Source organism: Nylanderia fulva, unplaced genomic scaffold, assembly GCF_048542155.1.
Source record: "Nylanderia fulva isolate GAGA-0341 unplaced genomic scaffold, ASM4854215v1 Scaffold19, whole genome shotgun sequence".
In the NCBI taxonomy this organism is placed as follows: domain Eukaryota; kingdom Metazoa; phylum Arthropoda; class Insecta; order Hymenoptera; family Formicidae; genus Nylanderia; species Nylanderia fulva.
The window spans coordinates 2,658,398-2,677,442 of record NW_028190161.1 but is presented as its reverse complement, the minus strand read 5'-3'; the positions used below and the strand labels follow the sequence as shown (position 1 = coordinate 2,677,442).

The window sequence follows — 19,045 nt, the reverse complement described above, 5'->3', positions numbered from 1 at the left end:
GACGAAAATCAGTTTTGGCAATTTTTTTAAACGAATGTAATTTCTAAATTGTGCAGCTGCAAACGAAACGGAAATTACTTCAAACATTTACATTCGATTCTAAGAAAGACTGTGCAATCGAATTTGAGAAATTTTAAAGTCGGTTGTCGTTCATAATTTTAATATTTTTTATTTTTATATTGACTACGAACGAAATACTATCATTTTTCACATTAAGAAATTAATTTTTTGAAAGTCAGGGGCTAGATTCACTATTCACATACCTTAATGCACGACATTTCTAACTTCAAGAATAATTAAAATTGAAATCGATCTATCTCTTTTTAAATTCTTGTTCGAACACAGAAACGTCATATTTCGATCTAATTTTTACGGAATATTATTGCTATATGAATTTGGTCCGACTTGTAGGGAATTAATTTTTTAATATTATAATAACGATAATTTCGTTTGAAGTTATAATTTAAAAAATGAGAAATATTAAAATAATGTATTCTATGTTATACTGTTGTGATATGTTTTAATTTTTGATTTATTATGACATATTTTTTATCGTTGGCTATAATTGTAATGCAGCTTACAACTCTATTTAAATTAATACTATTACTTACTATATAGTAACAAAGTTCTGAGGAATAAGAGAAAGTCAGTTTACGCAACGCATAACGATATTCTTTTTATTCGTTTAACTTGCATTCTTAATTAATATTTTTTCTATATTTTGTTCTTTATTAACATAGGAAATTCATATGTCAGGTCTTATTTTTCCGTTGTGATTGACTAAATTATTGTTTTTTCTGTTTATATTCTATAATACGTATATACTTATATGCTATTTTCATTATTCTGGTTTCTTGTTGCTTTACTATTTTCTTTGCGATAATGTGCAATAACTGTCAGGGGTTTAAGATATATTAGAAAGATAGGATATAGTGAACTAAATATATAGCTAGTGCTAACTTGACAAGTGTAGAAAAGAAATTACGTATCTTGTGGCGTTGTTGCTTCCGTTTTATGTAACTCCGTGTTCTCGATTTTATCCAAATACATTAACTAAAACAAATTTATTTATAAATTTAATGCATGGAATACATTTTTGTCGTATATACATTTCATTATCTATTATTAAAATTGGTTGATAATTACGCATAAAAATAAAAATAATTGTATAAGCAATATATACAAGATATTCCACTATTATTATAGTCTTCTTTTTTAAGTATAATATTCTTAAATTTCTTAACAAATTCAAAATTAATTTTTTCTTGACAAGTAAAAATTAAGATTTTTATTTAAAACAATTAAAAATTTTTTAAAGATTAAAATATGTCATTGTAAATGTATAACAAAATCTTATTCTATTCTTTAATTAAATTTAATTCAATTTTAATTTAATTATATATAAATTTAATTAAATTTTTAAAAATAATAAAAAATGATACGCTCAATGATAAATATTAAAAAAAATTTGATAGTTAATTGTTTTTTATAAATTAATATAAATTGTCGCTCGTGTATTGAAAACAAAGTGATAAATATAAGGCCAACTTATCGAGCTGAATATTCGAGATGTTCAGTCAACTACCATTTATTACATGTATAAATTATAAAACTACAGTCATTATATTATATTAAAACTAACGCAAATTAACGCAAATTACAATCATTCTATAAACGTTTCGACCGCACGCGGTCTTCTTCAGTATAATTATTGAAAAATAAATTCTTACAATTCACATGATATCGAAATTTAATTATAGTTATTCAGAATCGAGAGTTTTTGAGCAATTAACGCGTGTTTCAATCCGTCCTGTCCAACAATGTTCGCCTCGATATGATCTCTGATTTTGTTCAGATCTCGGATGATTTCATCGTTAATATGCGAGAAATTAACCCGTACCGTAGACGCTGCGATTAATAAGAAATTACCGATCAACGTATGTCCAAATTATAATATATATCCCCTACAATTGGTAGTATGCTTACCTATCATCGTTCTTCTTGACAATTTTGCTACTTATTAACAGTTATTAAGGATGACACTTAACAAACAACAATACAGAAAGACAGCTCATTTTAAACTCTACTTGATCGGAGAGCGTGCGTGTTTATATATGATCTAATATCTATGTTTTACTCGTTAATGTCCTATTTGTCCTATTATTATTTATTGTTTGCTAATATATCCAAAATATCAAAATACGACTCGCTAAGTAACTCAGTATCTTTGTTTAAATTTAGTCCATTTTTTTGTTCCTTGATATGTAGCATCTCAGAAATGAGTCTTTTATAATAATTATTTTCGTTGTCCATGATCTTAACATTGTCCCAATTAAAAGTATGATGTTCATTTATTATGTGTTCAGAAATTACTGAATGTTTCGTTGAGTCCAACCTAATATTATTTTTATGTTCTTTTATTCGCGTCTGCAATTGCCTCTTTGTTTGGCCTACATAAGATGCATTACAATTATTGCAACTGATCTTATAAACCACATTCGAATTGCATGGATGTTTAGTCCTTTCATCCTTAATAACTGTTAATAAGTAGCAAAATTGTCAAGAAGAACGATGATAGGTAAGCATACTACCAATTGTAGGGGATATATATTATAATTTGGACATACGTTGATCGGTAATTTCTTATTAATCGCAGCGTCTACGGTACGGGTTAATTTCTCGCATATTAACGATGAAATCATCCGAGATCTGAACAAAATCAGAGATCATATCGAGGCGAACATTGTTGGACAGGACGGATTGAAACACGCGTTAATTGCTCAAAAACTCTCGATTCTGAATAACTATAATTAAATTTCGATATCATGTGAATTGTAAGAATTTATTTTTCAATAATTATACTGAAGAAGACCGCGTGCGGTCGAAACGTTTATAGAATGATTGTAATTTGCGTTAATTTGCGTTAGTTTTAATATAATATAATGACTGTAGTTTTATAATTTATACATGTAATAAATGGTAGTTGACTGAACATCTCGAATATTCAGCTCGATAATTGTTTTTTAGTTTGTCAAATTTTTAAAAAATTTAAATTCTAAAAAATTTGTAAAAAGACGATAGTGGCAGAATATCATATTTATAGAAGTATTTAGAAAGAAAAAACTTAACAAATGCAAAAGATAACATAATTTCTCAAACAAAAAAAAACTATCATATCAACAATTATAAATAATTGTGATACCGTAACTACGGGATCTTCAAAGTTAATTAATCGAAATTCCAGAACGAATGTGAGAAGAAACGCGCAATAGACTATCGCGAGAATCCATTCGCATATAGTACTGGCGACGTGCCAGCCCCAACCACCGTCTGCTGGTAGCCACTTCTTGTAATCATTACCTGCACAACAAATTAAATTTTCATTTTTATTTTATTTTATTTTTCTTTTTATTTTATTATTTTATTTATTGTTTGAACATTCTATTTCAATTAAAAATGTTTAAGCTACTTTATTTTAATTCTGTTTAACGATAAGAATAATATTTTTTATGTAATGGTAAAATGAAAAATCTTATATATGAATATTTTTGCATTTGTATGCAATTTTTGAATGAGAATCTAGCCATTTTGCATGTGAATGATTGCAGAATCTAATCTCACTAAGAGTATTTGTTACATTATACAATACATACTAATTTATAATATATTTACCTTGAAATTCAGACATCGAGATATAGCCAGGAATTATTGTAGCGATTGTTAATATCAACGTGAGAGCTGAGAGAATTGCGCGTACATAAACGATAATCGTGCCATTCATTGCTGGTACCATCTTATAACTCAGATATGTCTAAAATATTAGTTATTATAATAATAATTTTAATTATTTTTCATGATGATAAAATTATTTTTTTTGTATAAAAGTTATCCATTCCGTCACTTCAAACTACTTTGATACTGTTTTAAGTAAATGTTTAATTGGCATTGCACCAAAGAATGGCTGCCTCATTATCGATTAATGCCTTTTGCAAGAATACCCACGATAAAACGTAACGATACACATTACGAGGTACCTGAAAGCAAAAATAGAGTGTGCCAGCTGAAAAGCAAGTCATTGCTCCCACCATATGAGCGGCGATTACACGAGCTTCTTGAAAATTGGCTAGTATATCTAGACCGAAACAAGCAAGGATACCGCAGCATGCGGTCACTACGATAAGTCTTCTGCTTACGAGGTTACGACCTCTCTCTATCTGCCATTGCAATACTTGCCGGTGCCTAATGTAGACGCAGCATCCGACTGTGAAAGATGCAGATTTTGATTTTGTTTAAATAGAATTTATTTAAATCTATTTTTCTCTAGTTCTTCCCTTTTTCTTTATCTTTTTATTATGCTTTTTGTAATCTTATTTATTTTTTTATTTTACAGTTATTTTAATGAGACACTTTATTCTCTTCAAACTTTTTTTTAAATTTATTTAATTATTTTGGGAAAACCTAGATTTTAAAGATAAATGAGATAAATCTAATTTAATTTAATGTAATTTAATTTACTTTAATGAATGGGATAAAGCTAATTTAATATAATCTTTGAAGAATTTTGAACTGTATATACATACGTAAAAGAGCTGCGATATTTAGGCACTGCGCAAATATGCAGGATTCCGGGGATAATGTGCCGGTCTCTGATATATAAGGGAATCCAGGCACCACGTGGTCCCATTGCACCGATATGGTGTATCTGAAATATGAATCATTTATAAACTATAAACGTGTGGCGCGAGCAAGTATATAAAACGCTTGCATCAGATTTCTTCGACCGCTCGCAAAGTTCTTTTACGATTAGCTCTTCATCGTTAATAATTCTGCATTTGCTATTCTATAGAATAGATAGTAAAATACAATACAAGTTGTAAAACAAATTATTCCTTAATTATAATTAATTAACTTACATTTAGAATATTTATTTCTTTAAAATTTTATTTATTTTAATTTCAATGAAATACAATATTCTTAATATTTTAAAAATTATTTATATAATACGTATTAAATAAAATAAAATAATATACAATAGAATAAAATTTAATTCAATTTTTTTTCAAAAGAATAAGTACTCTCTTTTTCTCTGCCTGTGTTATGTCGATAAAAAGATATAATATAGTAATAATTCTTATATTGACTTCGTATCATATTTAGCATCTAATTTTGAGAAGAAATTATTGATTGACAGTGCAAGCAAGATAAAAATTAATTAAGATTTGCTAAGAAAGATGAATAATAGCGATTAGAAAATGAATAAGCTAATTGAAAATTCTAAAAAGAAAGAAGTTGGAGAAGTTATAATACTTTATATACTTTAAATTTTTAATTTATACTGAAGAATGTATTTGTCTTGTTTTTTACTATACTGCTACTAATAATTTAACTTATTATTGTCCATTCATAAATTGCAAACTTACGTAATTACAAATGTCACGGGAATTAAGATGAAAAGACTCAATGGTAGTACGTGTAGTTTCCCGTATGCCATTCTCGTTTTACCCTCAGTTCTGCAAGATACGGTAATTCTTATCACGCGTTGTTAGTGTTGTATGCGTCCTATATTCGCACTTGTACACATTCTTCATCGAGATGATTAAGATTGGTCGCGATGCGATAGCTAGCATGATCGATGGATTGAAAGGGACAGATAGAAGATGGGGTGTGACACATATTTTAGCTGAGTTCATAAAAAGGACTCAGCCAAAATGACCCAAGAGACCGCTGGAAGACTCTTCTCGTGATTTATAATGTTCATTCCACGATATTGAGGGTGGTATTGGAGGATAGAAAAATGATATTTTTTTCCTAATTATATCGCAGTTTTAATAAATCTCTTGATATATTTGGTACACTACTAAAGTAGACACATACATATATCAAATGTATTAAGAACAAATAAATATAACAAATATAAATAAATAAGTTTTATCTCATAATCAATCAATGAATCATTACACGAAACATTAAAAATTTGTTACATCAAATCGTTTATAATAATAAGATATTCAAGATGATATTTGAGAAAACTCGGTACATTATTGAACCAAAAACTCGAAAGGAAAGCAAAATTTTGCTAATTTATTTTTACTGTAGATTGAGAAATAAGATTTTTTAATTGCATAACAAAGAAAACGATTTGTTGAATTTTTGGGAGAATGGATATTTGATAACTTATGACAATCGAATTCTATCATTGAAAAAAAAATGATCGAAACTCACCTTGAGAACCTCGTCAAGTCTTACAACTTTTTTAATAAGAATATACTGTCACGACTCATGCCATGGAAGCATTTAATCGTGAAGCGCTTTGACGCGACTGTTCTCTGTTGTGCTACCTTTTATCGCACGTACCGTACCAATCGACACACGCATACAATTACATGCTAATTAATGTGCAACGCGAGACAATATGATACATTTTTCCGACATTTAATTTATTTTTTAAATATATTTCTGTGAGAATATATTTCAATTAAAAATCAAAAACATTTGTGTTTGTCTGCATATTCTTCACACACATCAGTTTTTAAATAAAAATTAAATAATTTGAACGAAATTATTTATAAATCAAAGTTGTTAATAAAATAAAAGATTTAATCTCTTAAATTAATTATTTTGATGAAATTAGTTATTAAGTTATTTAATAGCTGTTGCATGCACTTATAATTTATTTTTATAATTAGTTATGAAAGTTGATTTTTAAGAAAATTATAGAAAAAAATTTAGAATATACATTTCAAAAATATGGAAACAAAAATAGAAAATAGAAAATAGAAAATATAAATTATATAAAATTATATTTGAATTTTTATAGTGTCTTAAAATTGATATGAAGAGTTTAATATCATTTTTGCATTATTTTTTAAGGCCAAGTGCATATAAATTATTTCCAAATTATCATTTCAAGATTATTTCAGTTTTAAAAAGGAGAATTGAGTCATTAATCGATAAATGATTTAGGAATATAAATCTTTAAGCATTATTAAGTTAAATGTACGAATTGTCACGCAACGTAACACATGCTTCGCTTGAAATTAGTAGAGTATCAAGAATTTGTAATTAACGCAATCGATATCATGTTTATTGGAATGGTAATGGGGTCGTTTGGCAGTACTGTTTCTAATTCGACCCAATTTCAAATTGTGTTTACTACTGCACGCTGCGACCATTCCATGCTAATGAAACATTCATTTGAAATTGCGACTTTTCGTTTAGAAATGCGAAGAAAATATATAATTGGGATATTGTAAAAAAACTACACGTATATGAATTACATATTTGAATCATATTTTTATATCAACAATATTACGACAATACAATACGCTCAGCGATTTTTGTTTGATCTTATATTGATCTTATCACTATGGTACATTTAACAATTTACTTTACTTAGGAAGAAATTTGGTAATTATTATTGTTTTTTGGGAGATTGCTATATCTACATATATTTATTGTTGTAAAGTACAGAATTCTTTTGGAAAACTTAATGTAGCATTCTTGGCAATATAAAATCAGAAATAATTATAAGTTATTTTAATTTTCAATTTTTTAATTAATTTTTTATTGTTATTCTTTTTTGAACATTTTTAAGTGAACACTTTTTTGTTACAATACATTTCGGTGAACCTGTTAGTATTTTTTTAATGGCAGTAATTTGAGAGAGTTTTAGTAAAAAGCATTTATAAATTGGACGCAAGATATGTTTTTAGCAAGTTTGGTGTTATCTTTTAAATGGCAGTTAATTAGTATATTATTGATTTTTATATTAATTTTATAATTATCAGCGAATATATGTCTTACGCAGAAAAATAATTAGTATTTTAAATACCAATTATTTTTATTGCTTGAATGAATTGTTCGGATTTCAATCAAATCATTGATACTCGCAAATATTTATGAAATTTTCCTCAGATTCCTCACATTCATCTGTTTCATAAGTAATTTTTTTTCTGTTTGAAAAGCTGTTTGCTTGGTAAAGATATTGTGATATTGTTTCAACAAAATTTTAAATTATTCAAATAAATGTTTAAGCAGGGAAAATATTGCTGTTGTAGATGCATAATATAGGCCGATAATTGCACATGTCTAAAATAATGTGTGTATATACATGGCTTAATGTTAAATATTTACATTCTAATATAAATAGTTTAATATATTCTAATATAAATAAATAGATGCACATTGTTATCTGGAGTCGATCGCCAGTTCATATTTTCACAAATACTTTTAAAACGCGATCGGACTAGTTTTCATATCTTAAACTAACGTGTATGTGTACATATAGTTGTATTAGTAATTCTCATTTGCACAGTGAATAATTATTTACAATCGCAAAGAAAAGTATACTGGTATTTTATTTATAAATATCAGCAATTAATATCAAAATAATCAAATAAAATTCTTACAATTAGTAAAATATATTTATATGTAATATTTTTTATGTTATACATATATATTTTTTATGAAATTGCATTAGAATTAAAAAATTAATTTATCAAAGAAAATAATTTGTATAAAATTAGATTTCTTTCAAGTGCACTAAAATTGAGAAGTATTATTTAAATATAATTTATAATATTGGTATTTGTCAGTGCTATGTTTACTATGATTGCATTCTCAATTGTTTCATTGGTTGCATAACAATTTGTAAATTATTTGTGCCAGGAGTCTGAGCTTGCTATTTCATTCGTGTAATTAACAGATATCTTTCATTCTCTGAAGTGTTTTAAGGCTTAAAATATAATATTATCAATTAGTTAATTATAGCATATAATATATCGATTATTTTAGACAATAAAATAATCATAAGTTTAAAGAATGTCAATGCAAATTAAAAGTGTTTTCATATGGACGGAGCGTTTCCGTGGTTTTCCTCTTGTCGAAAGCCGACGTTATTGTCCTTAATTGCATCGCGAATTAAGTAATCCGTGTTATCGGAGTGATTACATTCTCAGTGAACAAAGTCATTTGAATTAACATGTTATTACTTATTATTTATGACTAATATAACTGTTACAAGTATTTAAATAAATAACGGAGGAACAAACCGGAATAATTAATAGAATGCTAATAGAGATTACGTGATTAGATTAATAGGTTTCATGTATGACCGAAATAATTTTGTATCTGGTTAATTTTTTTAGACTTCGTAACTTTTCTTTCAGATTATTCACAAGATTGTTTTAAAAATTGCGTGCAATAACAATAGAATTTGAAAAAAATGATACTTATATATTAATATATAGATCGTGTTTAAATTTTATTTCTTTCTAATATAAGAAAAATAATAATTTAATCATATTTCTGCGACTCTAAATGCTCGACATAAAAATATGCGTATACAGAAATTTGACATGTTAGAAATAATGTCTCTAATCATATACTTGGCAATGTATCATATAAGATATATTTTTGTTCCACAGTTTTGTAATAGATTTGCAATTTTTTATTTTTTATTTATTTTAGTTAAAACGTATTTTCAGGTTAATTTTAGTTTTATAGATTAAGTATTTTACAAAAAGATTACATTAAAAATACGCTAAAATTATACGTTTCCTCCTATTTGTAAATTTCTGCTTATTTTTTCATTTATTATTTAAAATTTATTTTTTTCAAATCTTATCAAGTTTAGGATTAATAACTTTATATTGTTTGTAACTCGTAATTACGCGCTGGCCTCGTCGATGACAGTGATCATTCTGGTATTAGCATTAGGCGGTACATTCATGAAACGCCACTTCGGTTTAACTTCCTCTTCGTCAGCTGTCGATTGCACACCGCTAGTCTGACCACAATTAGATTGAATAGTTTTGGATCGCGCCAAGGACCATCTGCGTCCGCGGCGATCCATAATAATCGGCACCTCGGCGATTAAATTATTCTCGAATTCTGAAAGCATGAGATAGTTCTCGACCTTGTTACACGAGGTTATGCAGTCTCCTATATAATCAAGATCCTCTAGTAGATTGTCGGGTAAATCCATGTCGGCGATACCTTCCTCTGAGATACATGTGAGCTCCGGTTTATTTGATCCCAAAGCGTTTATTGTTTCACCTAAAATAATAATTGTGATGCATATTTTGTAATATCTTTAATATAACTGGCATGCGATTTTTGGCACACTTTATAATATGCTTCATATATTATATATAGATATAATGTTATGTGATGCAAATAAAATATTAATTAATTTATTTAAAAGACTATGAATATAAATATAGAGCATATGTGAAAAAATTAGTTAGTAAAATCTCACTACAAGTAATATGATGAGCAGTTACAAATAAATAAATTAATCTTATATTTTTATTTCTAATGTAAATTAAAATTATTTCTTCAATAATTATAATTAATAATTAAAGAAATAACATACGAAGTAATAGCACGATATATGATGAGAACTTGAGTTTAATTCAGAATTGCCGTAAATTTTATTATAACGCATTATAATAAAATAATGTCATTTAAAGGGGATACTTTCAAACTATAGTCTTTTTTTATTAATAAAATTGCAAAAATTAAAAAAAATATAAAAGAGAGAAAGAAAAAACGAGATATATGTATACCTTGTATTGGCACAATATCAGCTCCTAAGACGAGTGCTGCGGCTGTTGCTCCGGCTGCTCCAGCAGCGGACACATGAGGTCCTTCGTTCTCGGGTTCCTGACTGAATGACGGCTTTCGTCGTTGAGGACAGTTATCCGAAGCGCATGTATGTTTCGTACCATTAACTCTATGTTTATGTTTGGACAAATTTCTTCTATGCAAATCGATGAAGAAGAGAGTGAAACTGCCAACTAAGACGCATGTTGAGCTGAAGTAATAGCCAGCCTTACCGCCGCAGCCTACGTTTATATATCCTACAAAATACACGAACACATATATACAAAAGAAGATTCAGTTTATATTATACAGAGCATAATCTATAATACGTTCTCAAATATTTTAAAAATCTTTCTCTTTCGAAAAAGTTTGTTTATAAGTAAAATAATTGCAATGAATGGAACAATATATAATAGAATGTTTGTGTTCGTTAAAATGCACAAATATCATTACGTTAGATTTTATTTTATTACCCGATATTGGCACTCCGATCGCAATTGGTATCGCTTGAGAGCATTGGACGAAACCCCATGTTCTGGCAAAGTTTCGTGCTCTCACCCTTTCGTACGTATACATCTTCAGGCTATAATGATAGCCGCCGCAAAAAATACCTACAAGAAAATCAGCGTTTTTTTTATTGCTCGTAATATGATCTCGAAAATATTTTATGGCATAAAATAATGAAAGAAAAAGGTGGAGAAATCGCGTTACTAAATCCCTATTGTATTCTTTCGTTATTACAATTTTGGTGGTTTAAATCGTCGATTTTTTATAATCTTCATTACTTCAAAGAAAAAACAAACACTGATCAGCTGAGAAAAAATATCACAGTTTTATTTATTATCGTATAATCGTATATATTATATTATATTGAGACAATATATATTATTAATTTATACTATATTAACACATCAAGAATTATCTAATAATTTTTTTGTCAATTCAAATTATTTCTTATTCAAGAAAGACTTTTTTTTTAAGACTTTCTATTAGATTTTCTGCATTTTCACAAATGAAAGTTTGACTTTACCGTAAATCCACGCGAACATAACATATCCGTGGTAATTTCCTTGAACGGCGGTGAGAGCGAGAATGCAGAGTCCGCATACGAAAACGGCCGCTTGTGTGAGATATTGGCGGGCTATCCTGCATTCGACGCTGCGATGAACGACCAAAAGTCCGAATGCTACGCAGCCGAGAGTCCAAGCTAGTCCGAGATAAGCTTGCAACAAGACGACTGCATCCCCGAGACCTTCCTCCTCGACTTGATGCGCCTACAAAGAATAGATTTATTTTATGCATCTACAAGCTTAAAATATATGTACACCGGATATTAACATTTACTTTTTGCGGCAGAAGAAAATATAAGTTAATATACAAGAGTATATAGATTATAATTTTTTAAAATTTTAAATAGCGATTTGATATAAATTTATTGCTTTTAAACAATTAAAATATAATCTATTAGAAGAAAATAATATAATGACGATTAAATAAAATTAGAAGAAAATGATTAAATCTTACTGAAATATATAGAAGATTAATTCTGCGCAATTTTAATAACATAATATATCTACATAATATCGTAAGCTGCATTAATTTATAAAGTATATTTTTGTAAAAAAATTTATTTTACGTGATTTATTATCGAATCAGGAATAAGCATAAAAATGTATGCAGCACATGTGCTGCGTCAGTTTTTTTAAAATTCACTTCTTATCGTTACCAGATAAAATATTGGCGTGTTGATCCCAAACGCCGAAATTCCGGTTGACACTAAGAGAATCCTCACTGTTTTACTCTTCAAAGTGCTAAAATCGAAAAATGGTGGCCTGTCATCAGCCTTGTTTTTGTCTTTTATTTTACGCTTTTGATTCTTTAAATGTAAGATTGCTCTTCGTTGAGGATGGTATAATGAAGCGCTACGGTAAAAAGTGCCAAGAATAAAAGTGAGAAAAACCACTCCTGTGACAGCTTGAAGACCGAGTCGCCATCCGATTGCCCTGTAATAAAAATAATCTTTGTATATAAATTTTAGTTGATTTCTTCGTGATGTCCCAATTATAAATGTTCTGTAATAATTAATTGTAATATTTCGAAGAAGAGAAAAACTTATATGAAGACATTGATTCTTAATAAAAATAATAATAATGATGTAAATATATATTTATATAAATTTTTTTACTGTTTTTATATTTGAAGTAAAAAAATACTTAATAATTTAATTATCTTTATTAATAGTAATAAAGGGCATTTTAGGAGAATAACTTTATTGTAATTAATATTATATAGAATTATATGAAGGTTAATGTAAAAAATGTAATGAGTTTTGCATTTTTTTTCGTTCGTTCATATTTTTGAATTTATTAAAATAAGTTTTTGACGTTTATTTGTTATGATTTAACTTACGTGATTGCTCCTTTTATAAAAGCAGACATGACCGCTATACCCAAGCCGCTTCCTGATACGATGAAAATTTCGACCAATTCTCTCTTCCTTTTAAAATATTGTGCCACCATCAGTGTGCTACAGTCTCGCGTCATTCCAACCCCTATCCCTGTGTGGATAAAAAACTAATGGCTAAAATATATTTATAGTCATCCCTAGTTTTCTTATAGGAGTCGATAATAATAATAATAATAATTTTGTGATTATTCCTTTTCATGATTATTCTGCGTTTTTGTGAAACTGTTGCTTGAATTCAATTCGCACAAAGTTTCACATGAGAGAAAGAATTAGGATAGAAAAATAAAATTAATATTAGTAATAATTATAGATGAAAAAAAACGAGAAGGAAGATGACACAACTATAATCGCTTGACATAGTCAAAAATCGCAATATATACATATATTTTTCTCATAAATATATTATGTCACATAGTTTATGTTTTTATTAATAAAAATTATTCAGACTATATTAAGTAGATTAAAAAAAGAGATATGTACTTTATAGATAGAGATATATTTTATCGACGAGTTTCGTTTATCCAAGAATCTCATTATCTTTACATTGCTCTCACATTACAGGAGAACATCTATGACTGCATTACCGCGAGTAGTCCTCCAGAGTCTCGTTATTATTACGAGCTTTACTCACCGACTACGGTGCCGTAGCTGAAGAACAATTGGTGGAACTGCGAGGCGAAGGAAGTGAAGAGACAGCCGAGCGCGGTAACGAGGCCGCCCAAAACTGCCGTGACTCTTGTGCTTTTTCTTCGGCAAAACGCTATCGTCACCGGCGAAACCAGCAGGGCTACACCCGTCGACATTGCCCCCAGCCATCCTGTAACGAGAAAACATCAGATACAGTGTACAGGTATTGTGCAAACTTTGCTTAACCGTATACGCTGCGTAGACGGCTTCTAGATAAAATCGAAGAAGCATGATTATGAGGAGGAACGATAACAACTATAATTATTCGTACAATTTTCTATATCATCTAATAATGCAATATTATGGATTTTTATATTATTACTGTTTGCGAGATATATATTATATATAATGCGACGGAATTAATTTTGATGCGGAAAAATATCTTTTTATATCAGCGGTATATTTGTTGATCTATGTCCCAAAGGAAATACTTTTTCGTATCGCTCGTAATATAAATATCAGATCGTACGTAGCAATTTTAAAACGGTCTCGATTTTTGTCACGCGCCATAGATAACAGAATGCTACGACTATAGCAATCGTTTATCTAATCTCGTTTGGCATTATTTTTCTCGCTTATATCGCTATGTAACGTTATGTCAATTATCTATTTCATTTTATTCTTTTGCTCATTTATCTATTTATTAAAATTGACGCAGACCATCCGTTTTCGCCATTTGTTTGACGAACGTCAGACGATGTCTGGTGAGAAATGATAGAGTCGCAATTCGTGGTATCACATTTTCCGCGCGGATTTTCGAGGGATATGTCAATAGTAAAACGAATTCACTTTGCGGATTCACTGTGTATCATGGCAATGGAATCCGACAAATCTTCCTCGACACTTTACGAAGGATAAACCGCGATCGGCAATATGACCACGACGAAGAATGTTTGCTTATCGCATCGATTGGCTCACTGCTTCGGGTTTGTTCATCATCAATGTTCGAAAAAAATAGAACAATATATACATTTGATATCTTAAAGCGCACTTAACATTTAATATAATTTTTTTTCGACCATTAGATATTCATAAATATTTATTAACATTTTCTCTTATATATTGTTTCTTTCATGGAATAATATTTCTTTCTTTAATTTCATTTGCTTCTTATACTATCTCTTTCGTCAGCATAAATTGAGTGAGTCACAATTTTTGTCTAGTACATTTCCAGCCTGCGGAAATGGATTAAATAGCGGCTTTATATATACTTCCTTATAAGACTCGCGATACGTATCGTCTAACATAAGTAAGTTATTGCCATATCCCAAGATACGCGGCAAGTCGGAGCCAATAAGGTTTGCGCGCTGTCATCCATCGTTTCTTAAATGATTTATGATAGTCGCAGCATCCAAAGAATCTTCGGAAAGCATATCGACGTGCTAACGAATACGTTTCATGCTCCTTTCCTTTTCCGTTTTATTCTTGCCACGATGTGTTTAGCGCGTCTATCGCAGCTATGAAATCTCATCGATAAATCACGTCTAAGGAAGGAATAAAGCCGCAAACACTTCTTGCATCTACTTAAACAGCCGAAGATTTATCTGCAAACAATACTAGTTTACATCTCTGTAAGCTATCGTAAATCGCGTATAAGTACTTCCTCTTAAATTAATAAAAGAAAATACTTATTTAAAATTATCGATCAATCGAGATATCGTATTATACATACGTACAAAATACATTCTCTATCGCAAGATCCTGATCGCTCTCGCTAAGACGCTAATTAATACGACCGTCGGTTGATACCGAACGAGCACTCACTCATTGCGTCACTAAGACCGTTTTAATTACGACACCGTTCTATTAAGCGGACGCGATTAGGTCGCCGTAGGCGGAGAATCGTTTAATTAATTTTCACCGGTGGCATTGATACGCGAACTCATCGATCGCGCTTTATTGCGGCGGTAAGTAACGGGCTGCCGGTTACGGAGACAAACGGGCGCCGCGTAGGAAAAAGCAGTTATTAATCTCACTGTTGCTACGAGGGAGTGAGATGGATGCGTGTTAAATATCGCTCGTCAACGATGCTGACTTGTCCGCGTGCATGCGTCATTTAAGGTGCCTTTCGCAAGATCTCCCTTGGTTCTTTCTCCTTTTGGATATACCGACGGGATTCTTAAGAGCCTGCAACCGTCTTGGAAGATCCCCTCCTACGCGCAGGAATAAATATATACGTCCAGATTTGCCTTGGGATATACACCGGCTGTTTCTGTTATTATCGTTTAGGACGTTGACGAGGGAGAAAGAATGTGAAAGTTCAGGAGAGAAATTTGTATGCAGAGAGTTATTTCGGAATACATTAGATTGTGAAGTGCCTTCCTGATAACATGATAAGGTTCATAAATCTGCGAAATATCTGTAAAATTTGAATATAAATTGGTACGTGCGTGGCAATATTATTTTTATTTCTATATTGGTTTATTGATTGAACAACGTTTTATTTCCGATTAATAATTTTTAAACATTTAATTTATCTAGTTTTTACAGAAATAATTTTTGTAATTAAAATCACTTCTAGTTTGTGAAATCCAAGGAGGACATTCATCATGTTCGCGCTTTGCTACTTTTTGCGTTTCTCCTTTTTTTATTTTTCTCGGTCAGGTTCAGAGTTCTTTATCGAGAATCGTGTGAGTACTCTCACCCCCCGAGATAGTCTCCGTTGATAGGAATGGGTAAAACGACAGTGAGAGTGAATTGGCGAGAGCGAGAGCTGCCATCAGGGTCAATGACTTGCGGACTAGTCGGGTTTTACATAGTAAACGTGTCCTCGCGAAGGACGAGGACGCTCGATTATAGTATTTTTTAAAAATATTTAATTCAAAATCGGAGCAACGAAAATTTAAGACATAAAGCGTCAAAGAATATTAATTGACAAAGGCTTTTAATACATTAATAAAAAAATATATAAACATTTTAAACATAACTAAAATTTTAGCAAATGTTTCTTTTATCATCGATATAACAAATCGATTAGAGCACTTTTTGCTCTTGAAATGCTTGGGATTTTTGCCAGACAACATGATTCATTTCCGCATGTTCTTTCTGAATTTTCACAAGTCATTCGGGTCGGATTAGCTTATCGTTGTTGAAATTTTGTGCCTTTGTGAAATACAATCTTATGTTGCAAAATCATCAAAATTTATTTAGATTCAAAGAGCATAACAAAAATCGTTGAAAATAAGTTGTAAGCGGCTTTCCATTTATACGGACGATAATAATCCGTTCGTTGTACAATGCTCCGCAAATAACGAAGCAAGCTTATATAAACTTGAAAGAATTGCTGACGTTGTGCTTATTAGAAGTATTGAAAATCACTTGAGAATACAATTTTATATTTTGTTTCTTTATAAAATGTTAAAAGAATACTCTCGACAATTCTTTCTTTTGCACTGGAGATAATATCATCTCATATATTGCAAGACATAAATTTCAATCTTGTGATTACATGTTATCTTAAGTGTGTATTTTTATAGCTCATGTGCTGTTTTCTCTTTCTTTATTCTATTTTTTAAATTAGCATTTTTATTTTATTAATAACAGAGAAAAATAATTTAAAAAATGCGAAGAAAATACTTTGATCTAGACGTGATAATTAGATAAATATCAAGTCTTTCTCTTATATAAATATTATCTCTTATTTGCGCGAAGCAGATATTAATAAGTCGCAAATATATTTTTATTATGTAATTAATTTAATACAATCACTTTTGATAAAGTAATGTTGGATAAAATATTAATAATGCTTGTGCACTTGCTGCATCACGTACCTACGTTCAGAAGAGTCTGACGATATCGTTTTGTTCCATCAAGTAATAACCAAGCCCCGACAGCCCCGTGAATTCCCGTGGCGAGAATCTGTACCATGACACCCGTCACGACGATGACCCAACCCCAACCATTTTCAGGGTAATAATGTTGTCTTATGGTGCATTGCGCGGCATATCTGATATAAATTCATATCTGATAATAATTTCGAGGATCACGTCCAACCCCGATCGCATAGTTACATCAGAGACACATGATTAAATATTCATTATTATACAATCGCAAATAATGATTATAAAACAAATAGTTTGATAATGATATTTAGTTTAGAAAAATGGAAGTCTATCGAAAGATATATATAAGATATTGAAAATGTCAATTAAATATTACATAATATAATAAATTGAAGAAATATTTTATATTGATAATTAATTAAAAATAAATATTAATTATTCTTGAAATAATTTGATCTTAATTAGAAGAACTTGTAGATCAATAAAAATGAAATAGATTCAATTAAATTCAAGATTAATATTAGATATTGTTTAATTTATTTTGACGCGAAATAGAACATCTCGATCGTTCGGCAGTTTATTGCATTTTGTATATTCGAACCTAGGATCAGGATTTGCATCTTCCTCAATTTCCTTTGCTGCTTGAAGGGATACTATTCCCTCACATTCCCCGGAAAAGGAAGGTTCACCGAGTTCGCCGGAAATAGCGACTCCGCTGTCCTCATAAGCAGGACTCAGAACAACTTTTCTGTTGCGCTCTTGTTTCTTCATTCCGCGATCGAAGATGACTATTCTTTTTGGTACCAACAATGATACGCGATCTCAATTATCTTTTCCGACATCAGTATGATGTGTATTCTCGTCAGAGGCTGCTGATTTGCCATGGTACGAATTTACGCCGTCGGCGTCACTGATCGTTCGCGGTAATATCATTATTTATGCAGGAATTATGATCTTTTATAACTCACTAAAAATTAAATATTGAACGTTATATTACAATCGTAACCTTCAATATGAGAGATTTTATATTTAAATATTTTTAAAATTTTTTCTCAGTCAAATTGCAAATGAAAATAGTAAAAAATTGATTTCAAATTACAATTATTTAAATTTTATATATATATATATAATCTTTTACTTATTTTATTATTTATTTTTATAATGTTGATACAGAATTAACCAGATAATGAAATAAGTAAAATAATTTCTGAATAAATGATAAAATACAATAGGCTTTTAAGAAAAGAGAGTTACAAAAACTTAATAATTATTATTTTTAAATTAATTTTTGATATGATTTTTATGATATTTAATATCCAAGGAAAAAATTAAGATAGTTAAAAGGCGATAAAATCGAAATCAAAGGGAGTTAAACAAAGCTGGTGAGAGAATGCATGTTTCTAGTCGTGAGTTTCATCGTTATAGTGATGTTCTTGTCATGTTCGATGGATATATATACACGTCTAAGTGCATTATGCTAAAAGCTAGGCAAACAGAGTCTATAG

At 29.7% G+C, this 19,045-nt stretch overlaps 2 protein-coding genes across 4 annotated transcripts in view; both read right to left on the bottom strand.

Moving 5' to 3' along the window:
* Positions 1–513: 513 nt before the first annotated feature.
* Positions 514–6,307, bottom strand: LOC114936060 (DNA damage-regulated autophagy modulator protein 2-like). 2 transcript variants are annotated; one of them, XM_029309056.2, is made up of 8 exons: positions 6,223–6,307; positions 5,421–5,510; positions 4,581–4,702; positions 4,035–4,261; positions 3,673–3,811; positions 3,203–3,360; positions 986–1,053; positions 514–893 (listed from the first exon to the last, which is right to left on the bottom strand). In XM_029309056.2, the coding sequence occupies exons 2-8, from the start codon at positions 5,489–5,491 to the stop codon at positions 866–868; spliced, it is 813 nt and encodes a 270-aa protein (XP_029164889.1). In that variant the 5' UTR covers positions 5,492–5,510; positions 6,223–6,307; the 3' UTR covers positions 514–865. The 2 variants fall into 2 exon arrangements, with proteins under 2 accessions (XP_029164889.1, XP_085337776.1); XM_085481650.1 differs by lacking the exon at positions 6,223–6,307 and having other exon boundaries at positions 514–1,053.
* Positions 6,308–7,273: 966 nt separating this feature from the next.
* The window catches only part of LOC114936118 (uncharacterized), a 54,160-nt gene continuing 42,388 nt past the window's right edge, over positions 7,274–19,045 (bottom strand). For both annotated transcript variants that reach the window (XM_029309145.2, XM_029309144.2), the window contains exons 2-8: positions 13,703–13,888; positions 13,015–13,162; positions 12,332–12,608; positions 11,636–11,879; positions 11,079–11,216; positions 10,569–10,862; positions 7,274–10,056 (exon numbers count right to left, since the gene is read on the bottom strand). In XM_029309145.2, the coding sequence (XP_029164978.1) occupies positions 9,668–10,056; positions 10,569–10,862; positions 11,079–11,216; positions 11,636–11,879; positions 12,332–12,608; positions 13,015–13,162; positions 13,703–13,888 (1,676 nt within the window). In that variant the 3' untranslated portion in view covers positions 7,274–9,667. The remainder of the gene's footprint in view (positions 10,057–10,568; positions 10,863–11,078; positions 11,217–11,635; positions 11,880–12,331; positions 12,609–13,014; positions 13,163–13,702; positions 13,889–19,045) is intronic.